General features: G+C 37.8%; 1 protein-coding gene across 1 annotated transcript in view; it reads right to left on the bottom strand.

The window, feature by feature from the left end:
- HS2ST1 (heparan sulfate 2-O-sulfotransferase 1) overlaps positions 1 to 24,628 on the bottom strand; it is a 692,935-nt gene that overhangs the window by 215,003 nt on the left and 453,304 nt on the right. The window contains exon 5 of the mRNA XM_044086811.1: positions 19,414 to 19,511. Within this exon, the coding sequence (XP_043942746.1) occupies positions 19,414 to 19,511 (98 nt within the window). The remainder of the gene's footprint in view (positions 1 to 19,413; positions 19,512 to 24,628) is intronic.

The following is a 24,628-nucleotide window of genomic DNA, read 5'->3' as shown; positions in this document are numbered from 1 at the left end:
TTATGTTGCAATCTTGCTTACAAAAATGTTACTTAGCAATCAGCTTAAAGGTGTAGTCTCTAAAACACGAATACAATAAATACATACCCTGAAATACATAAAATATATAATATATAAAATACATGATCTGTTAAAAACATATATGTAAACTCACAGAAAACATTTCATTATAAATTATATAAATGTTTACTTATATATAAAAATAAATATATATCATGAACTGCATATTATTCACATATATCCTTCAGCCCTTAAGTCTAAGGATCTGTTCCTAGATCCCTGATAAATGGCTCAACTATTAGGTGTGACTTATCGGTAATTAATCTGGGTGGACTTTTTCCCAAAAAGCTCTATAAGGCACTTCTTGACACTGAGTTTTAATCTATGGATTTGTCATCAGTCATTTGTCTGTATTAGACCCTATTGCAAGATGTCAGTGTTTTGGATGGAATCTGGAATAGCTCCCAATTTGCAGTCATCTACAAACTTGGTGAATCAGAGACCCTTGATATTAGCTTCCACCTCTGAGGAGTAGCTGCCAAACAGGAGTGGGCCCAGCACTGTGCCCTGTGGTACTCTGTGGGTGACCAGTCCTTTGGTGGAGGCAATCTCAGCAATCTTGAGCTCTTGGGGCTTATCTGTGAGCCAGCTGGCAATCCATTGAGTTATGTAGGGATTTATGCCTAGCTCAGTGAGTTTGATAACAATACCCAGGTATTGAATTGAATATCTTAGCCAGGTCTGTGTAGGCAGTATGCACCATTTTCCCCTCATCCATTGCCTTGGTGACCCTCTCAGAAAAGTCTAAAAGGTTAAGGAGGCATAAACTTCCTCTGACTTAACCAAACTGGGACGAGACTAGTGGCTGCAGGTTGCCAATGTCTTTGTTGATCATTGCCATGACAACTCATTCCATGGCTTTACAAATTAGACTAGTTAGACTAATGGGTTTGTAGTTTCTGGTGTCAGTAGATGGTCTACCCTTGTGAAGAAAGATAACTGCCTCCATTCACATGGTACATAGACTTTTTTCAGGCTGTAGATGAAAAGTGACTCAAGTGGTCCTGAAAGGTCATGTTTCAAGTTATTTAGGAGGCAACTTGGATTATTGTCTGGGCCCACTGAGGCTGTGTTTCTGGCATTAGCGAGTGCCTCCATGACCTGCTCCCTGCTAGGCAGGGGGATTATACTAGTAGGGATTTCATGGGGGAGGCAGGGTGACTGTGGAGGTGAATTTCCTGCTGAATTTGTCAGCCAACAGATTTGCTATGTCACTCTACTCAGTGAAGGTACCATTTACCACCAGTTCACCACACTGCTGTGTACTACCGCTAAGGTTTTGAACATATGAACATAGCTGTAGAACGTCTTGTGGTTGACTTTTGCTTGTGAGGCTATCTTGATCTTGTAAATGGACTTGTTGGATTTAATTGGTTCTTTTAGTTTTCTGCTTAGTTTAATTAGTGAGCTCTTGCCGTTATGAGTTGCTCTTTCTTATTTTCGGCATGACTTTTTTCCTTTTGTTATATACCCTGTTATGGCTATGATTCCACCAGTGCAGTTTATTTTTGGCTTACTTTTGGTAGCTACAGCTGCCTCTATGCATCATTTATATGTTTATACAGGGTTTCTGTGAACAATTCTGCATGGGTTTCTGAGAACTCAAGAGTTCAGAGGGCACTGAATTTTGACAAACTGTCAGTAGATATAGTCTGCTTGAGAATAATGCAGTCATATTTGTGAGTACTAGGTCCAGTATGTTTGAACCTCTGGTTGAATTATGCACTATCTGGTCAAGGGTAATTGTGTTAATAAAGTCCAAGAAATGTTGTGTCCTCAAGTTGGAGGCAGTGTACGTTTCCCAGTCTATAAAAGGGCAACAGGCGTATTATTTTTAAAACTGAACTTCCAAAAAATGTTTACTTTCCCTGTAATGCTGATATGTCTCTTTTCAGCCACTCTACCTAACATCAGTATTGGTCCTGTCAGAAAGCTTAGTGCTACCTGAAAGAAGACAATGCAACTGATGCAGATAACAGGCCATGCAGCACAGTTTATATGCAGGGAAGTCCTACCTAGTCGCTAGTATTCTATAAAAGAGTTCAAACAGTGTGGTGTCATGCCCCAAGAATAAACTATTCTGGGGATCTGGGAACCTAAAGAAGAATGGAACCAGGACTGAATTACACCAACTCTTTCACATTCATTTTGTAATCTTCCTTCTAGTTCAAAAGTGAGCAAACTATAAGACAGGCTTTTTTTTAATTCTGCAATAACCAAGAATTTTACAAGCTATAAATGATACGGGCTTCTAGTCATGAAACTGAAAGACAGAACAGAGATGCACATTGATTTTTAGCAACCAAGCAGGAACAAACATGTTTACAGATGTTATTCGTGCAACTCTTCTCTAGAATATAACTCAATTAACATTTATGGTTTCTCACAGATCATTGGTACACTTACTAGAATAGATAAAAGAACTGGTAAAGAGTTAATACTAGATTGAATACTCAACAATAATCATAAAAATACCCAAACTTCCTTAGGAAATATAACAGTTACGACAAAAAAATATATATATTATATATAAAAATGTTCGCAACCCAACCTCCTTCAGAAGGGAAATTTTCATTGAGATGCTATATACACATAACTCTACACCTCTAAAAGCCCTGCCTCTTAATGTTTTATAATTTTTCAATTCGACATTTTTAGACATCTTAAATCAGCAAACTCCTTCCAGATCTAGAAGAGTAAAATCAATCCCTGCTTCATGGCTAACTAAAGAGACAAAACAACTTATGTTTCAAAGGAATAGAGCATGAAAAATGGTTACAATATGCAACTCATCCAGCTCTTGAAAAAATCTGGCATTTAAAAACCTAATAAAGTGCCAAATAAAGATGACAAAAACTACTACTTTAAACTACAGCATAACAACCAAAATAACCTTACAGTTTTTTTGAAATCCAACAATAAGCTATTCAAACCAGGGCGAACCACTCCACCAAGCCCTCAAATTAACAATAGTTTCGACTTAAGAGCTAACCAGTTTAACTCTTATTTCATACAAAATTCACTTGAAAAGCACCCCCTCTACATACTCTTCCAGTAATTACTGAATACCAAAATACCTTATTTTCCTTCCACTCTATTCCATCTCGCGTTTATACCACGTTATCGAAAGATGAAAATAGCGAACTCTATTTCATTGGCCCCAAAACATCTAAACATGAAAATATTGAATATTCAGAACAGCGAATTTTTTCCCATGGAAAAAATTTGCTGCTCCGAAACACACATACACAACACAAGCACATCAAACAAACAGCAACCACACACATACACTTAAATTCCTACATCTAACGCTACACTAAACTAAACATACACTACTATCTACCCACTTACCTTAACCCAAACCCTAACCCTAAGGTCCGTCACTATCGCACACTCACCTAACCCGTGCCCTAACCCTAACTCACTTAAACCACCCCTAACCCTAAAGTCTGTCACTATCGCACACACGCCTAACCCGCACCCTAACCCTAACCCTAACTCACTTAACCTGCCCCTAACCCTAACATACACCAATCGCACACTTACTTGAACCCAACCTGTAACTTTCCACCACAGCGATAAGAATAGCGAAGCCACAGAAACGGCCAACAGAATTCTTTCCTGAGGAAAGAATTTGCTGTTCTGCAGCTTCGCTATTCTTAGCGTTCGCCGAATAGTGTTCAGTATCAAAACATTTGAAGTTTTAATACTCCGATGTTCTGATATAGACCCTCCATCTCTACTATCAAAAAACACCTACAAAAGCAAAAACCCTCTACACTACCTGATGATAATATACCCTCAGAATTCCATTCTATGGCAGCTAATGTACTAGTATACCCCCAAAACTATCCTTACCAATTGCTCCCTTAAAGAATGTCAAATACCAAACATTTGGAGGCACCTCCACAGATTTGTCTAATTATAGACCTATTGCCATTCTGTCCACATTAGCAAAAATCCTTGAAAAATGTATACACACCCAGATCATAGGTAGGTACTAGGCTATCGGCCCAAGGGCCTAAGTAAGCCTAACCAACAAGGTTCCTTGGCGTACACCACACAAGAAAGTTATTTTCCTGTGCCCCTGTCGAGCAGAGCCACAGAAGTGATCCCTGGGGTGCATTTCCTATTTCCCATCCAGTCAAGATTTTTCTTGAAGAGTGCTAATGAGGAACTTTGCTTGACATAGATGGGTAGCTTGTTCCAGAGTATAGGAAGTCTCTGGGACAGGAATCTATCCCTATAGCATGTCCTGTTTATTGTGGTGACAAGGTTTAGGTCCCTACAGTGTGTAGCTTGGAGGGATTAGGATTTCTTTAGGTGTAGCATGTGCAACAGCTCTGGGTTTGACATAGCTTTATATGTTAGGCAGAGATCACCTCGGAGTAGGCGATATGCTACAGAGTAAAGCTGAGGTTTTTTGAGAAGTCAGTGTAGGGCCATCTGTTTGAGGCTAGTAATCTTCTTTGTGAGGTACATTCCAAAAGGGGCATTGTACTCTATAATGGGTCTAATGAGTGTCGAGTAGAGGGGAACAATGACCTATTTTTTTCCTGGATGAGAACCCTTTAGTGATGAGGTGTGTCACGCAGAAGGATTTCCTGACTAATGTGCCGATGTGATTATCAAAGAAGAGACTACTGTCCACCTGGGTCCCAAGGTCTCATCACACATTCGGCATTAAGTACACTGCAGCCTATGTGGTAGTTCATGGGTACAGAATTTTTACCAAAGGGGATGACTATGCACTTTTTGGCATTGAGCCTGAGGATATGGCTCTGGTACCAGGCATCTGTCTCAGTGAGGCCCTTCTGTAGGATGTCCACATCATTTGGGGACTCGACTATGGCTCCTATTTTGCAGTCATCTGCAAACTTTGTTAGCCAAAGGCTTTCTGTGTTAGCCTGTACTTCAGAGAAGTAGATACCAAACAGGAGAGGCCCCATGACTGATCCCTGTGGTACTCCACTTGTCAATGATCAAACTATCCTCTAACAATTTAATCACAAGCATTCAACATGCCTTTAGACCTAAACAGAGTACCGCAACAGCCCTTCTGAGATTTACTAATAATATCAACACAGAAAGGAATAAAGGTAACTATTTCTCCTCAATCTTTTTAGCTCCTTCTAATGATTTTGATAATATCCCACACCAACAACTATTATCTGAACTCTCCACTCTACATCTCTTGTAATCAGTTTTATCTTGGATCTATAACTACCTTTCTGACAGACTACAAGCAGTAAAGTGGCAAGCACACCTACTCACCATTTCTTCCACTTAAAAGGAGTACCACAGTGTTCCACAGTCTTGGTCCTCTCCTATCCAATATCTAACCATCTCTCGCCACAAAGCTTTCAAAGATGCCGCATTAATTCAATATGGAGATGACTCTACCCTTCCCTCTCAACAGTACAAAAAAAGAAATCATCCCATGTTCAATGGAAGAGAGAATCTTGGGTATCAAACTCTCAGCTCCAGATTAACCTTAACAAAACTAGTGCCAGTCATACCTAAAATCTCCTGTAAATGTAAATAATCATTTAATATCACTTCTGCCAATAACACGCCACTTGAACTAGTATCTCAAACAAAACTATTAGGTGCCATACTGGATGACAAATTTTAATATTTTATTTATTTATTTAGTCATTTGACATTTATAGCCAGGGAAGTCCGACTGAGCCACAGCCCCTTTTTCAATGGAGGCAAAGGGCGACAAGCTCCACAACAGTGCATGCTAATTTTACAAGGATAAACAATCAACAATTTGTGCAAAAATACTACAACAAAAAGAGAATAAGTATAGAAAACACCTACTCCCAAACAATAATGTTGTTAATTAACAGTGTACAGAATTTGCTAAAAATGCTTATAAAAACTTTACAAGAAACCAGAATATAAATATCAAAAAGGAGAAATAAGAAAAAGTAGAAATAAGAAATATTGACTTTAAAAAGGTTCAGAGAGAAAGTGAAAGATAGAGATATGTTGTGTAGCAGCAATAAAATGAGAAAAAATACAGGTGGCAGGGAGGAGTTATAGCAGATAACGACAAATCCAGACCAGGAAGCAGAGCAGCACAACGAGTAAATTAGTAAAAATCGAGTCCTTTATTCCAACCAGACAAAACCATATAACACAAGCGCTTTCGCTCAGAAAAATTCTGAGCTTTTTCAAGTGATGACATCTTGTTTTAGCAGGTGCTTTTTATACTTTAACAGGCTTTCCGTTAATTGGAAAATCATAATGTTAATTGGTGTCTTAAAGTAAAACTGATCACTTTACTTCATTAATTTCAGCCTAAACAACCTGAAATGCAAATACAAGATAATAAAAAAAATATGCACATTAACTAATTTTAAAATATTAAAAATGCAATAAACATCAATTTCATGAAAAATATGTAAATTATTTAATACCATGAACTTCCCCATTAAAGTTCAATGTTAATAGCCCTATAACTTCCAGTTATATCAGAACGCCAAATGTTCTGTACCGGTTTTAATATTTTAAAGGACTCTTATTGAGAATATATAAAAAATACATGGAACACTGAGACATTACTTAATGAAAATGTCCCTCAGACAAATGGTCAAATAATATGCACCCATTACTTGTACCCTTTTTTGAAAAACATTGAAAACAGAAATCCCAAACAGTAAGTGTAGCAGACTATAACCTTGCTCTCCTTAATTTCAACACAGATTTAATACTAATGGTGCCATTTAGACCGGGGGATCTCCCTGCATCTAACCTTAATTGCCATATGAGCTCTCGATATTCCAGGGTTGATTCCCAATCACCACCCCTTGCATCCAAGTCAACCTGTTCAAGAACTAAAAACTTTAAGTTGATATTAGAACAGCTAAGAGAATGTTTAAAAAAAGCATTGGATTCTTTCCTTTTGGTTATATCATAAAGGTGCTCATAAATGCGCTTTCTGAGCTCCCTTTCCGTCTTTCCAACGTAGAAACTCATACATGTGGTGCAAAAGCCTAAATATACCACACCTTTTGTACCACATGTGTAATAACCTTGTGGTTGAATTTTAAACCTCCTAGATGGAATATATAAGGATGTATGATCTAAAATAGAGTGACATTGACTACAAGCACCACACCTGTAGGTCCCCACTCGTGGTTGCTTAACCTTCCTTTTAGTCCTTTGCTTCTTTTCAAACATCTCCTTAAAATTGACACCCCTTTTCCTTACAAAATTAGGTCTTGAGGGCAAAAAATTCCTAAATTCTTCATAAAGGGAAAGGACCGGCCAGTACTTCATCACCGTTTTCTCCATTTCCCTTGAATCGGAGGAAAAGGTGTAGACAAAGCTGTTCTTAAAGGTGTCAGGTGTACTGAGTGCTGGTCTTAATACTATATCTGCTCCTTTACCCAGAATGGGTGCATAAGCAGTGTTTCTTTGGGAACCAACCTCATCGGCCAAGGTCATAAAAAGGTCCAAAGGGTATCCTCTTTCCAAAAATAGAGATTGCAGTGCTTCCACCTCTAACTGGTAATCCTCATTAGTACTACAAATTCTACTAGCTCTTATGAGCTGCCCCTTCATAATTCCCTTTTTTTGATAAAAAGGGTGTGCACTTTCATAGTGCAACAAGGAATTGGAGAAGGTAGCTTTACGATGCAGCTTGGATTGAAAAGTATTGTTACTATAATCCTTGTATAAGGTTATATCCAAATAATGCAACTTGTGCAAATCAACAGAGTGCGTGAATTGAAGAAAAGTAGTGGTTGTATTAAGGTAACTGAGGAAACCTGCTAATTCATCCTCTGTTCCTCCCCAGAGAATGCAGATATCGTCCAGGTATCTCCTGTAGAAAAGTATATGCTGCTTCCAAGGGGGGACGAGAACATACATATGTTCCCATTTGTGCAATACTACATTAACATAGAATGTGGTGCACGATGCCCCCATAGCTACTCCTCTACATTGCCTGAACAACTCACCATTGAAAAAAATAAAATTATTTTGCAAAACAATCTCCATACGTTCGACCACCAAGTTGGTTGACTTGTTATTCAAGCTAGTTTCTTTATTAAGAAAATCACCAAACCATTCCAAGCCTTCCGTGTGGGGAATACTGGAAAAAAGATCCTTGATATCTATGGTTACCATAAGCAAATCTGCAGAGAAACAAGTAGTGGGAATATCACGCAGGAAGTGCCAGGAGTCTTTACACACATAACTGAGCTGGGGCGTGAATTTTTTTTGTTAGATGATCAATAAATTTCCCTATAGGCTCAGTGATACCTCCCACCCCTGCTATTATCGGCCTAAACCTTAAAGGGTCAAGCCCTTTATGAACTTTTGGAATCCCAAACAGGACCAGTATCTTCAGTTTCTCAACATGCAAATAATTAAAGAGTCTCTCATTAATGGCTTGCTGCAGTAAAAGGTCCTTGAGATAATAATTAATCTGTGCAAAAGCAATGTTAACCGCGTTGCGTGATACCGTACCATATTGTTCATCATTTTGAAGCATAGTGTGGATATATGCTTCATAATCTGCAGTAAACATAAGCACAACCCCCCACCATTGTCCGGTTTCATTATTCTGACCTTATCTTCCTTGAGCCGGTTAATGAAACTGATTTCTTTGGTGGACAAGTTTCTCAAGGTGGAAGATGTTTTACCCTTGGATATTTTTCTAAAATCTTTTTCCACCAGTTCCTCAAAGACCACAATCAATGGGTGCAGTGGAGGGTTAAATGTGCTCGTGCGAGTTAGACCTGCTTCCATATGGGGTTGCCCTTTAAATACATGTGTTAAATTTAAGCCTCTAGTGAAAAGTTTTAATTCCACCAATGCTTGCGGTAAATTCATTGATTTAAAGGGGACAAAATGTAATCCACGGGTAAAAATATCAAATACCCAGTTTTCCAGTGATAAATCAGTGTAACTGTAGATTGTAAAATTATCCTTTTTCATTATAATACAATTGCCATTATATTCTCCCATGATGTTACGAATTGGAGTAGAGTCAAAACTAGAAGTAGATTCAGTGTCCCCTGAAAATTCAGGTGTACACAAAAAGTTCCCTTCTTTTATTGTCTGTAAGTCCATGCCCTGGATGTTTGCCTGTGTGCCCAAGCCCCGGTTCTCCCGGGGTTCTGCTGAAAATCCTGATTGTTACCCCTTCTGCCTTTTTCAGCTAATCTTTCGCTTCTCCAGGGGGGTTCCTCCACTTCCTCAGATATAGTATCTCCTTATTTGATAAATCTGTAGGTCCCTTACTTACTGCCCCTCTGGTGTGGCGATTGGGGGAGGGGTAAGCCACCCCTTCCCTGTACTCTATCAGATCCCTTTCTAGCTTCCTTAATTTCCCGTTAAATACCTTGTCACAAAATACATCCACTTTGTCAAACACTTTGTCATAGTCAAACTTAAAAGCCATAAAGTCTACATCAGTTGTTAGTTTACTATTTAAAATTTCTAAATCTTCCAGTAATGTGTGAGCTTTTGCTTCGTATTCTGTTATCATTAAATTTAACATCTCCAAGCCTGCTTTATCAAAGATATCACATAATTTTTGATAGTAAGTAGATCCCGGTTGAACATTGTTGGAAAATTTATAAAAACGCAGCCCTTTCGGGATGCGTTTAACTCTGATACATTCCCTAAGATAATCTATTTCAAGTTGATTGTTTCTCAGTAAATACAGTTTGTTTTTAAATTCCTCAAAGTCCTGCTCAAAGCCAGAAGCATTGTGAGAGTTGACAGTACCTTTTGAAAAAGCAAACTGCTGGCCAGCCCATCTGGAGAAGTTAAAATCCTTGCTTTGTTTATCAGCCCTATTGTTTTTAGAACGTACACCTCCTTCATTCCTTTAGTTGCGTTCATAACGTTCCCCGCTTTGAAGTCGTCTTGCCCCAGCACCAGTTGTGTCAAAGGAAGGCGATAATACTCCATTGTAGCCTTCCGTAGCTGCCATTACTGGAACCGTTTTAGCTACTACACCAGCTGCATGCTGCTGGTTGCATGCTAGCGTTGGTGAAGCTGCGTTAGAAGATTTTAACCAGGAAGTAAGTTCTTTAAGAGTGGTAAGAACCTGGTTAAATTCGGTGCGGGTCACAGGAGCTTCGTTACTAGCACCTTGTAGAGTCTCCGGAGTGTCCGCAGGGTTGAATCCCTCTGCTTCAGCGGCCATGGTAGGAAACCAACAAGAAATCCAAGAACAATAGCTGTAACCAGACCAGATAACGACAAATCCAGACCAGGAAGCAGAGCAGCACAACGAGTAAATTAGTAAAAATCGAGTCCTTTATTCCAACCAGACAAAACCATACAACACAAGCGCTTTCACTCAGAAAAATTCTGAGCTTTTTCAAGTGATGACATCTTGTTTTAGCAGGTGCTTTTTATACTTTAACAGGCTTTCCATTAATTAGAAAATCATAATGTTAATTGGTGTCTTAAAGTAAAACTGATCACTTTACTTCATTAATTTCAGCCTAAACAACCTGAAATGCAAATACAAGATAATAAAAAAAATATGCACATTAATTAATTTTAAAATATTAAAAATGCAATAAACATCAATTTCATGAAAAATATGTAAATTATTATAGTTACAGCAGCCAGATGTAGAACACGTTAGAGGAAGTAAGGAGAAGAGTGGCAGTGAGGTTGCAGTTAGAATAGTGAGAGAAATTGAAATTTAAGAAAGTTAAGAGAAGAAAGTTCAAGCAGCGATTTTACAGTGACATGTGCAATTGTTAAGTAGATATTCTTTGAGAGCTTTTTTTAAATTCTTATGTGTATATTATTATCCTGATGGTCAAAGGAAGCTTATTCCATGATAGGACAGGAGTGATGTTATATAGATTTAGATCAATCGAACTTTTAGGTTTATATATAGCAAAGTGTTGCTGATCAGAGCTCCTGAGGTTTCTATATGGGGAGTAGAGAGAGAAGAGAGGAGATGCTAGGGCAAATGGAGGACTTATAAAGAATGGAATGAATGATAAGAAGTTGAGAGTATAGTAGATGATTAGGGAACTCTAACTGATTTAACACCTCAAGAGACTGACAGTCATGAGAGTAAGAGGAATGATTAGTAGCAAACCTAGCTATTTTGTTGCAGGTGACTTCAAGTTTAGCAAGAAGACCAGCGTGCAAGTTAGTTAAGATTTGTGAACTATACAGGAGACTGGGGAGATGATAAGCATAAGCAAGAGAAGTACGAGAGTCACTTGTGTGGAACTTTTTATTTCTGTAGAGTAAACCAAGTTTTGGTGAGTTTTCTTTATATAGTGATTTACACGGAGATCAAATTTGAGTTAATCATAAATAATTGCCCCAAGAAGCTTAGTATGTATTACAACATTTATGACTGCATTGTTAAGACATATTATAGTGAATGAGGGTTTGAAGAGTGAGAGTGAATTGGGAAGAAATCGGAAGAGCTTATTCTTACTTGGATTAAGAATAAGTTGGTTATAAGAGAGCCAATTTTCAACAGAATTGAAGTGATTTGGGGTGACAGTGAGCAAGTCAAAGAGGGTGTTAGCAGAGGAGATGATAGTAGAGTCATCAGCATATTGAATGAGTTTAGAGTGAGGACAGAAATCATGAAGGTGGTTAGTAAAAATGTTGACAACTAGGGGACCAAGAACGGAACCTTGACAAACTCCCATCCTGGTGGGGAGAAAGGGAGACAGAGAGGAGAGTAATTTGACAAATTGTTGTCTGTTGGAGAGGCAAATGTCAAACTGGGAGATGTCTGATAGAAAGGTTAAGGTCAGAGAGTTTAGAGAGGAGCATGTTGTGATAGACAGTGTCAAAAGCTTTAGATAGGTCAAGAAAGAGACAGGAGACAAGTTTATTGTCTCTGGCAAGGGAGATAAAGTGGGGAAAAGAGATATGGACAGTAGTTGTACTGTGGTGAGGACGAAAGCCATGTTGAGTTGCAGTAAGTAGATTTTTCAGAAAGTAGATAGTCCAGACTTTGCTTATGTACACATTTGTCAAGTATTTTAGAGAGAGGCGACAAAATATTTATAGGACAATAGTTAGACAGTTCAGTGGAATTGCCACCTTTGTGGATAGGTATAGTAAAGCACTGTTTCCAGATTGAGGGAACAATAGATTTAGATATAGAGCAATTAATGACAATGAATGTTGGATGAGCTATGCAGTTTGTTGCTAGCTTGAGGAAGAATTGAGGTAAGTTGTCAAAAGAAGGTGAACATGGTTTAAGCTTACAAAGTAGACATTTTATGTAGTGGGAGGGGACAGGTTTCAGAGAGAAAGCATCATTATGATTGGGGGTAGGGGGTCAGTGGGGTTAGTGGAGTTTCAGGATGATGTTATTTTACTGACAGTGTTAATAAAGTAAGAGTTAAGTAGTTTTTTTGAGGGGGTTATTATTAGGCCATGGGTTAGCAGGTGTAGGATATGATTAGTAGTGTTGCAAATTCTTTAGGGATTGCCGAGATGAGTAGTCTGAGGTTTGAGGTAAACATTTTTTGCCAATGCTGTAAGTAGGACGGAGATTTAGTCTTAGTCCAGAGTTTCCAGGCATTATCTCTCTTATGCAAAAGAGAGCATGCTGACTGAGATAGCCAGGGAGAGCACAAAGACTTCACTAATCGTTTTGAGGGGGGCAAGCGAATTGAGTATATTAAGGAATATTGAATTAAATTTTTGAACAGCTTCATCTAAGGAAAGGTAAAATAGGAAAGACCAGTTTCTAGAGGCAAGTAAGTAATTGAATATATCAGGGTGAAAGTTAGAGAGGCTCTGACAATCTTTGTATTTATGTGGCCTTTGACAGTGATGGTGACATCTTTGAACATAAATAGGTGAATGGTCACTGATAGCATCAGGTAATGTTTTAGGATTGTGATATAGGTCAGGTTTAGATACTAGTAAACAGTCTAAGATAGAACTGGAGCTGGTAGGTTTGTTATAGTGAGTGGGAGTAGAGATTAGATGAGTGAAGCTATGCAAGTTAAAAGAAGAAATGGTGTACTGAAAGTAAGGGTTAACCAATTGATATTGACATCTCCTAGTAAAGTGGTTTCATTGGGTATATTTTGGGAGAACCAGGAGAGGATTTGTTCAAGTATGGGAATACTGTCACCATGGATATATATAATGCAGCTATTGTTAGAGTTTTATAGGCATTAAGTTTAATGTCAGAAGTTAGGAGTTCTGCAGTGATACACTGGGGGAGGGTTTAATAGAAGGGACAGTTTCAGATGATCAGAGTAAATTATGGCTAAACCTCTACCTTTTTTGTTTGGTTGGTCTAGATGAAGGATGTTTGAGAAATTCTTTGACAGAGATGGGAGGTATGAGCCAAGTTTCAGTAATAGTTATTATGCCAGGACAGTACTGAGCCATCTAAGCACGGAATTCACTTATTTTATTCATGATATTGTTTATATTGAGTGAAAAATGTTAAATGTTTAGAAGGGGAGTGAGGATGATGTGGCACAGGTAGTGTGTTTAGAATGGAGTAGAGGAGTTACTAGATGGTCCAGGTTTGCAGTGTACATCCCCAGAATGTAGTAAAATAAAAAAGAGGTAGTGAAGACTTGGAGGTGAGAAGTTATAGAAGTGACCTTGGGAATATTTTAATCTTAAGGAAAATAGAGTTAGAGGTAAGGAAAAGTGAGGGAAATATAGTAAAACAATGATGAGTTTGTGTATGAAAGGAGTAGTCAGTAGAGGTAGGTGGAAGGTGCAGGGGATTAATCAGTCTCTAATACGAAGATAGATAACTTAGGAGAAAAAGAAGAGGTATGTAGAAGAGAGGAAGAAACATACTGAGAAAGTAAAAGAAATGTTGAAAATATTTCAAATAAGAGGTAAAGAAGACAATAATGAGTGCAAGGGAATGGCTTGGTAGATCGAGATGATGATGAGATTAACTGAGAGTAGCAGGGGAATAATAGTATCAACAGGAAGTCCCCTACACAATTAGTATGTTATTGAGAAAAAAAAAAGAAAAGTGGATGGTTTAAGGCAGAAGCGAAAGTATAAAGAGAGAGGGATGTGATTTGACTAAAGGGGTGAGAAGGTGCAGGAAGAGTATAACAGTATTAAGAGTAATGTTTAGAAAAGGTAGGGAGTCTATAGATGGTGTACAATGAAACATAGGGAAAAGGTAGAAAATGATATGGTAATGTAAGTGGTAGGAGTGAAGAGGAAATGTAAGACTGAAGTGATGAAAAGACTGGAGACTATAGAATGAGAGGGAAAAAAAAGAGTATAATTGTTTCAGGATGGGAGGAAGAGGTGTGGTAAAGGTGAAAGGGAAACGAAGATAAATTCAGAGGATGCAGGGGTGGGTGGGAAAGGTGGTAGGGTAGAACAGCAAACAGCGGGCAGAGCCATGAGCAGAGGATCATGAAAAACAACTAGTGAATCCAAAAAGCCAAGAATTTCGAAGGAGAATGCCACTAATGCTAGAGAAGATAGTCAAGAGGAAATTATAATGAAAGTATAGAAATTATGGGAGACCTTGAGAACAAATGTATAAAGACAAAGAGAAAGAGAGACATTACAAATTGACACCAAAAAAAGAGACAAGACAGCAGCTAAGAAAATAAGAAACTGACACTGTAAAATCTAAAAAAAATAACAGGCCAGCCATAAACAAAAAAATATCAAATAAAAAAACCAGGATATAGGAAGTAAATTAAGAAAAGTCAATAAACACTATGAAGTTGTAATAGAAAAACATATTTGGTTTATACATTCCTAATCACTGCCAAAAATAAAGGCAGGAAACTCTTAAAATGCTAAGATAACAGTAAAGCTGAAACAGCTTACAACAAAACATCGACCAACAAAATAATATACATGGTGCATACAAAATTATGACAACAAAGTTTAACGGTCAGAAATCTAGCAGTGCAATAAAACAGTTGCCGAGCCAAATGTAGATCGATGCGAATAAAATCGCTGCAGTGGCCAAGTGTTATATAACTCAAGGCAATAAATGACTGCATAAATTCTGAATACAAGTATAAAACTGCAATTTAATTAAGTAGCAAAGCAAGCAAGTTCCACAATGAGAGTAAAGGAGCTGCAGTCAGTTGTAAGCAAAGGACACTCTTCAAAAGAAACAACCGTATCCACTGGGTGAACACCAAAGTGCAATCATAAACGGACATTATAACAGAGTTCAAATAACTCGATAGTTGAACACAGTTCCATTTACTCAAAAATACCAGCACACACATTAAATGACTAAAACAAAGAGTCATAGAATTAATGAAGCTTACATGACTTGGACACTATTTCTCAGTGGCTAAGGGGCTGCAACAGAGACAGAAGCAAGTACAGATTTAAAAACGATGCCTATGAGATTCAGGATGCTAAGTAATGTCAGTTGAGACTCGAAAGAAAGGGAGGTGTCAAGATGGTACCATGAATGGAGGAGAGGAATTAAAAGGTAGGAGGGGTACAGAGTGGACAAGCCAACAGTGAAGAAATGTGATTGGAGGAAAAGGTAAAATGAAAAGAGATGAATCTCAGACAAACCCATGAGCAGAGGATCGCAAAAACCAATCAGTGAATCCAAAAGACTTTCCAAGGTGAGTGCCACTAAAGTTAGAGATAGCTAAGGGGAGATTATAATGGAAGTATAGAAATTATGGGGGATCTTGAGAACAAATAGTATAAAGACAAAGTACTGTCCTAGAATTCAAAGCACTGGGTCTAAAATTGTTTGAGTGCAGGGGAGATGTGGCAACTAGTTATGAGAAGTTTAAATAGAAAGTCAGGCAATATAACAGTACAAATGTGGTGGGGGAGGAAGAGGCATCCAAGAAGAGAGTGCCAGCCACAGCCTAATTAAGAACTAGCTGGATAAACTTAAAATAAACACAGAAGGTTGAGCAATATGAAACATATGATGTGCTTTCAGAGGAGTTTGTATCAATCTTTAGGTTACTGCAAGCCAGTCCTTAGGTCACTTTCTTGTTTAGAAGGTAGCAATGCAGAAAGAAAAAATAATCCGGACAGGAGGAGTAAGATCCCTAATTCCACAATAGAGTAAGATTTGCTTTCAGAGGAGTTTGTATCAGTCCTTAGGTTACTGCAAGCCAGTCCTTGGGTTACTTTCTTGTTTAGAAGAAGGCAGTAATGCAAGAAGAAAAAAATCAGGACGGGAGGAGAAAGATTACTAATTCCATGATAAAGCAAATGACTTGCACACAATTTTCTCAGTTGATAAGAGACTGCGACAAGGTCAGAAACAAGTACAGATTTATAAATTGCACCTATGAGATTCAGGGCACTAAGTAATATCAGTATATGTGCATCATATAATCTAGCAATAAAAAAAAAATCATCAAAAACTTGGTATCCTATAGAGAAATAAATACTTCCTACCTAATAACATAAGAAATACATAGCAACTGCTTACCTATTACCAACAGTATTCTACACTAGTCCTGTGCTTACCAACCTCAAATCCAACTTAACAGCCAAATTAAGGTCCTGTTATAATAAAATTGCTAAATTTGCCTCAAACCTTTCATATTATTCTTATCACTGCACTGCAAAAATTAAAAAAAAGCCAGAACTAGCAAATCAGCTAACTTACTGCAAGTTAATCACAACACATACCTTAAATAACTGCTTACCACTCCAAAATACCCTATCAACCTACTCATCTACAGGATAACTACGAACCATTCTCAATCACTCCCCTAGGATCAACACATCAAATAACTCTGCAGATGACTCACTCTATTCCAATTATGTCACTAAACATTGGAACTGCATTCCCCTCCACATAAAGCACTCCTCAAACCTTTCTATTTTTAAAGTTCTTCTAAAAGAACATCCCTGTCAGTCTTGGCCATGCTCTTGCCATGCTCTCATTTAAAATTTATTTTATTTATTTTATTTATTTGTTATTTATTTATTTATTTGCATTTGTTTAACCAGGATAGTCCATTGGGCTCAAGAACCCGTTTTCAATGGAGTCCTGGGGAGAAAAACTCCACATACATATTTAACAGAGAATGAGGATATACATAGACATTACATGGGGTTCAACATGAGAAAAGTACCAAATACAGAGGATGTACATATACATTTGATGGGGTAAAACATAGTACAATTTATGTAATTAAACATACAGAGACAGCTGAAACAAGGCAATAAGAGTAACACCAAATTTATAAAAAAATTTTTTTTTTTTTTTATATAGAGTTAGTGTAGTATACAGTTAGGCCAAGGGTAATGCTGCCTGGTGTTCATACAGTCAGAACTGAAAGAGTTACTAGATGAAATAGTAGGTTACGAAGGGTGAGAGCAGGAGCATTGCCATGTGGAGATTAGATACGAGTGGAGTGATTTTTTGAAGGATGGGAGGCTTGTGATGGTACGAATAGAGGGAGGAAGGGAGTTCCATGAGCACGCTAGAGAGAAGGACAGGAGGTTTTGTCCAGGAGGGTGGTGGGGTCTATGTATTTCTATGAGGTTTTGATTGTTTGATCTTAGCTGTCTTTGTGTGTGGTGCATTTTAAAGGTAGAAGAGAGTGAGGGGCAAAGGGATGGCTGGAAAATCAGTTTGTGAGCATATGTGAGTTGAGTATATGAGAGGTAATTTGGTAGTTCTAACCATTTTAGTTTGTGGAGTGGTTCACAGTGGTGTGTAGATGATTTGTTAGAAGTGGTAAATTTGGCAATTTTATTGTAACAAGAGGATAGTTTGGTTTTGAGGGAAGATTGTAGGTTAGTAAGAAGGGTGCTCCATAGAGAAGGGAGGGTAAGAGAAATGTAGTTGAGAGTGTAATCTTGGTAGCTGAGCTGAGAAAGCGATTATGACGGTAGAGCATGCCAAGTTTTTGGTGTGTTTTTTTTATGTTTTGCAGCAGATGGGAGTGGAATTTAAACTGGTCATCGATTTGGACTCCTAATAGTTTGGTTTCTGATACAAGCTCAAGGGGAATGTTATTATGCCTGTAGATGGAGAATGATTTAAGATCGATGTTAGTGGTTTTTGAAGGAGTAAATATCATGAGTTTGGTTTTAGCAGCATTAAGAGCTAGATGGTTGTCTTTCATCCAATTTTCAGTGGTAGAGAAGGCATCCTGGGTAAGCTTTAGTAGAGTTGGTATGGATGAGGCAGTGCAGATGATTGTGGAATCATCTGCATATTGAATAATATTAGCCTGAGGGATAGCATGGTAAAAGTCATTAATGAAAATATTAAAGAGAAGGGGGCCCAGGATGGAGCCTTGTGGGACACCTGTAGGGGTATTTAGAAAGGAGGAAGTGGCTTTTTTCCACTTGACTGCTTGTTGTCTGTTGGAGAGATAGCTGTTAAACCAGTGGAGTGAAGTGAGAGAAAGGTTTAGATTAGATAGTTTAGTAAGAAGTAGGTTATGGGAGACAGTATCAAAAGCCTTAGAAAGATCAAAAAGAATCTAAACAATTTAAAAGTTGTATTCTTCACCATCTTCTCTCCAGGCCCCCATCTCCTTTATAACTCTTTAGTAGCTGTATTATTTCTCTTATTACTAATATACTGCACAAAATAAATGTTACAGTAAGAAATCTGCTTATCTTACCCTTCTTTGTAACATCGTGTGTTTCCTTCTTCCTACCACCTCTTCTCTTCTATACCTACTACACAATTCCTATGCCACCAGTCCAGCTGGTAACCTCAGTATTCACCATTTCTAACCCAATGTTTTCACTGCTGATCATATTCAGTAGCTGCTCTTATTGACTCTCCTCTGTAGCAAACTACTTTTTCCCCTGAAATTGACTTCTTCATACATATTTCATATCGCCTTCTAGATTAGTTCTCATTTTATTTATACTTAAGTTTTCCCTTACCTTACTTGACTAAAATGTAAACATTTCTCTTTTAAATCAAAATCTGCTCTTGTATTTTGTCCTGATTTGTCAAAACATCTGTACAAAAATGTATGTATTTTAATGTGGAACTTTTCTTTCTGGGCCTACACTGAAAAGGGGTATGCTTGTTATCCCAATCGGACTACCCTGGTAAACAAATGCTAAATAAATAAAGAAATGTATAAACATTTTAATATTGCAATACACATGCTAATCCTTTACATTTGACTTTCACATTCTCATGTACCTGTAACTGTATAGTTGAAAAAAATGTCACTATTTCATTTTGAGACTTCAGTTTGAGATGACAGACCTTTATACACTGATCTTTACTCTACATATAAATGCTACTGTTAGCCTGAGCTATATGCTTAAAATCATTACTAGCCACATGAGGTGACAAAAGGTGCTACAGACAGCTATACTGTGGCCACCACAAGTCTCCAAATTCTTGCATCTCAAGTTGGAAAAAAAAGTAAAATCAGTTCTACTTACCAGCAGTCAGAACTGTGGCCACAAAAGAAAGGTATCTGGAGCCAAAGTTTCTCTGGAGCACAGTCAGATCCGCTGACTGCAACACATTCATCAAAGGTCTGAAAGAAACACAAATATGCACAGTCAACTAAAAATGCAACTGTCTCAGCATCAAAATGAAATTTAGCTGCAAAGTGCTTATTATATTACAATTGCTATTACCATCTGTATAAGATGTCTTTCTGTAGAATGTTACAGTACTGAGAATAATCATCCCAGCAATGGATATAATGTAAGATAGCATCCAAATTCTATCAAAACAAAAATGTTATTTTATGCAATCCAGTGCAACTGTAAACCAAAGCATTATGCATAGATTTACAGCAGAATTCTATAACAGTAGCAACACGTCTCCCCACATTTCTGCAAGATATGTAAAGAAATATTCTGAAATATATCAATAAAGTTATCCTAGGTTTTCCATATTACATGAGTATGTATACTAGCAATTACCTAGAGGCACAAACAATTCAGATTTGTCTGTAAAAAGAAATAATTAATGCTGTGCAGAGACCAGGAAAACAGTAAGCTGTTTACACCACAACCTCTTGTATTCACATACAAGTTTTAATTCAACAGCACAATAAACATGTAGACTTGTGTAATAAGAGAGACACTAATGCTTAGGATTAGAATGTAAAATAGTTTACAAGTGTAATTAAGCTACAGCAGTCTTGAGACTAAAACTGAAGAAATCGATATTGTCACCTCAGTCTCTGGACAAAAACATGTTATGAAATAGGTAAAGGCACTAAAAATATTTATTTACTTTCGAGTTCTCAGTTTTGGAGATGAAAAGGGAGTTTTACCAGTTACTGATCAACCCATACCATTCCACTAAGTACAATAGGTATTTTTTTAAACTATAAAATAAGTTTTACTATGGGTGCAGACATTTCAAATTTGAATACTATGATACCATGACGTAACAAACTCTTCACATGTGCATGTAGAAAGACACAAATATTCATATACGTGCCATTTGATATACTTTGTATTTACCAAAAAAGACAGCTATTTTATTGACATTTGATTGCTGGGAAAGTCCGACTGGGTAGAAGTCCATTTTCAGTAGAGGCCCAGGGAGAAAAGCTCCAAATAAATACAAAACATTTTAAATAATTATACAGTCTTCAAAAATAAACAAGAACATCTCCAGTTTAAATAATTACAACAAATTAGACATAATATAAAAACATTGGTTAAGAATAGATACAAGGTATATGACAGTCATTTAATATTTAGAGAAATTTTAGACGGTTTGTAGCGAAATTAAAGGCAAGTTAGTCTAATACAAACAGGATTTACAATATGAAGTGATGGAAAAAACAGGCTTATAGTGTATTTATAAAGTCAAGGAAGAGAACTAGACAGCAGTAAGGAAGTGAAAAAGGGAGATTAAGTAGGTATAAGGAATGAAAATGTACTTGTTCACATTTAGGGATATAGGTTACCCAGGTTTTGAGCAAGAACAGAGCCAGAGTTAGCTAGGATGTCTTTTAGAGTGGTTTTGAAAGATGGGAGGGAGGGTATAGACCTGAAAGATATAGGTCAGGAGGTCCAGGCCTTAGCAATCGTGTACAAGTACACACAATGCCCAGTAGATTTGCAAGTTGATTACAGACAGACAGGAGTTTTTGGTCATTAGATCACAATGACCAACTGGGAACATAGCTGTGTAGAGTGCTTTTTAGTGCTGGGCAGGCAGATGGATGCTGGATAATTTTATAGTTGGTAAGAAACTGCATATATGTTAGTTCATGTGACAGATCTAACTAATTTAGGCTTTTCAGTGCTATACAGTGGTGGGTTCTGAAAGGGCTATGTACTGCAAATTTAGCAACATTATTATAGCATTGTTAAAGTTTTAATTTTTGTGAAGCCTAGTAAGGATGGGAGCACCATAACGAAAGGTGGGGAGGAGATAAGTAGTGGATTATATTATAGGCATTCTTTTTATCCCAGACTATAAAAAGGTATACTGTCCCTAGCCATAAACTATTTATCTGGCAGCCCAGTTTTTTTTTTATAACAGAGAGATTTGAAAACAATCTGTCCTCAAATTTGGAGGGGATAGACTGAACCATCTTGAAAAGAATGCTATTAGATTATTCTCTTAAATTCCATAAAACCTATGGGGCTAAGTGGTGACTTTACTATTCAGCTCTTGAATGAATACAGACAAGGTTACATGACAGCCGCAGTGTTGTTTCACATTTATATTTGGAGTAAATACAAATTGAATATCAGACATCTTGGATGGGTCCTGTGGTTGGATTTCTCCTATTCACCAATCAGCATCAGCACAATTTTTAGAAGATGCCATCCCATACCCAGGGAAAAAACATGAAAACAACCCTGACATAATGCACAGTCTGAATAAGTACACCTGTCTGCCATCACGCACCCTAAGTTTGTTTTGGCAGTTAAGAATAAAAAGATCTTGATTCTTGCTATCATCAACAAAACCTCCTACAAACATATGCCCTTTTGTTTTCTTCTGGTGCAGAAAAATTCTGAATTTGAAGAGAATGAAAAAAGAGGAGGACCTCAACCTCAAAGACCTGGGGAAGGATCCCTTTTAATGCATGATGGGTGAGCTGGAATTTAAACACAAAAGAATTCACTCAGAGACAAGCCACAGCCTTGCCCTACTAGAGGTAGGCCCACATTATCAGCAGCCTCATGACATTCTTATGAATGGGAACTGCCCTTGAATGAAAGGATGTGACCCTATTACAGCATTCCATTTCTAAGGTGGAACTGAAGTAGTGGAGAGAGGCACCTCCAGTTCCCACCCCATGGGGTGCATCCAAGAGTGCTTGTACTACCCCTCTCTCACTTATCTGATCAATGGTCTATTTAGTCTAGTATCAGGGAGAGGCCTTTAAGTCAGCCAGTCTTGGAATGGGAGTACTTGGACTGAGGCTTTATCTCCTAGGCCTTTCCCTATTATCCAAACTATCTGGCCACTCTTAGATGTAAAGAAGCTTCTAGATAGGCTTTTGCCAGAGTTAAAATCCAGATGCAAGACGGACAGAAAGAGAGAGACAGAGAGAGTGGCTCTTTGACTCTTGATGGCTACAGATGCTGATGTAAGATTTCATTCACGGTAATCTCAGTTTGATGCTAATCTCAGGCTCAGTTTAGACTGTTCCTCACTGCCAGGTTCCAGTTAGCTCAGCACTACATGGCTATCAACCATGAGTTCTCTTGAGTTAGCAATGGTATAATCCTGGTTGCACAGCTTTGGGATGGCATGCAGCCCCCTCTTCAAGTGGCTCCAACATGACAACTGGGTCAAGGAGGAAGAGCTTTTTCATTAAGTCTGACCAAAGGACTATGCTTCAGGGTCTCCAGGTTTCTCCAGCTTCTCATGATATGCTGCCTGTGTAACAGAAGTCTTGCTGCATATAAGGAACTGCTTGGCCCTGAGCTAGAGCAATACCTTGGGACTCATCACCAGGCTCCCTGAGCATCTCAACTGGAGACAGCTGTTAAAGGCACTATATAAAATCCTGAAGACACCCTCAAACTGCTGTTGCAGGTAGATATATTTGTAGGAACCCCTAGCTAAAGGTAGTAAGATTCGGTCATAATGCCTTAAGGCTAATTTCTACATGGTATCAATGGTCCTTCAGGGAGCTTACAGATCATAGCCTCTTCCTCCCAAGCTTGTTGCTAGGCTGGCCTAAGAAGAGGCCAAATTCATAGATCTGAACTATGCATCTTATCTGTTCAAGCTCCAGTCCACCCCGTTCCCCTTTGAGAATCACTGATGGGAACAGTCTAGGCTTTCATCATGCTTCAGGGACCACAGAGGATCTTATCTTGACCTGTACACAGCTGTGCTGGTATGGGCTGATACAGTAAGCTGTCTTTTCACCACCGTGCATAGCAAGGTGAAGGTAAAATGCACAGACATTAACCTTCATTTGGATGGTGTGCCTGATGTTTTTCTCCATGGTAGGAAAAAAAGTGCACCGCCAAAGCAACTATCCAATGCAATTTTAAAAGCACTTAAGCTGTTTGATAATTTAACAGTAGTTGGCGTCCTATTCAATGTTCTTGCCATTTGAATACAGAAGTAATTTTTATTTAATCTTGAATTATACATGTGACACTGCCAGCCCAGCTACCTGTAATTTTGTAAATAATCATGTCATTTGCAAATATAATACGATTCATATCCTTGTCTTACAAATGTAACAGAACTCTAAATTATGTGGATATTAAACTACTGCTGCAGAAGTGTGTGTTGAACTTTATGTTGTGTACTGAGCTTCAAGAAAGTAACCACAGTGTACCCTACTGGAAAAGAACAGAAATGTATATAAACTGTATACATGTGGAAATGTATGTTTTAATAGTACAAGTTAGAACATACAGAGTTAAATTGCAAAACTTCAAGAAAATAAGTGGATTGTTTTACCATTCTGTTATCTCTCAGATTTAGCTCAGCGCGGACACAATGTCTAGAGATAGAGGTTTTCCTATCGTCTTGAAACAGAAATAATTACTAGGTTTCAAATGTAAAAGTGTTTCATTATTTTACGACTTCCGTGTTCTGCAAACTTCTGAGAGATGTGTACTTCTAACACAGAGGTGTTGGTGTCTGTTAGCCTGTGAACCAAAAGCAGGTGACAAAGAGTGATGTTATCCCAGCTAACCCGGCAGTAATGTGCATTATTAATTTAAGAACTATCTCAGAGAGTGAGTCTGTGCATTTTGTATCTTGTCTTGGATCTAGAAACATCCACTCATCATCAGCACTACCATTTGCCTTGCTCTGTAAGTAAGTTATTTAGGGCATAGTATATTTTAGATATATACAGAAATATAGTAAGGATTAGTGGAGATGTTTTCTGTATTTGTTTGAAACTGTCCTGCAATGTTGTTTTAAAATATTTCCTGTGATTCTGAACTCTCTAATACTGTGTTGTCTGAGTATTGTCTTTTTCTATTATTATTTATTATTAAATATATTTAAACCTTTTAATTGTGGTTGGCTTGTTCAGAGATATTTAAGCTCATAGAGTACTTGCATATGTATTTGATGACACTGTATAGGCCACTCCAATAGCCTTAGTCTCAGTCACACGTATATTTGGTTACTAGTAACATTACACACTAGGATTGGATACCCTTTGGTAAGGGCCTTATAGCAGCTGATAAG

Source organism: Protopterus annectens, chromosome 10.part0 (assembly GCF_019279795.1).
Source record: "Protopterus annectens isolate FY-2018-M chromosome 10.part0, PAN1.0, whole genome shotgun sequence".
In the NCBI taxonomy this organism is placed as follows: domain Eukaryota; kingdom Metazoa; phylum Chordata; order Ceratodontiformes; family Protopteridae; genus Protopterus; species Protopterus annectens.
The sequence above is the reverse complement of the archived record's forward strand: the minus strand, read 5'-3'. Positions and strand labels throughout refer to the sequence as shown.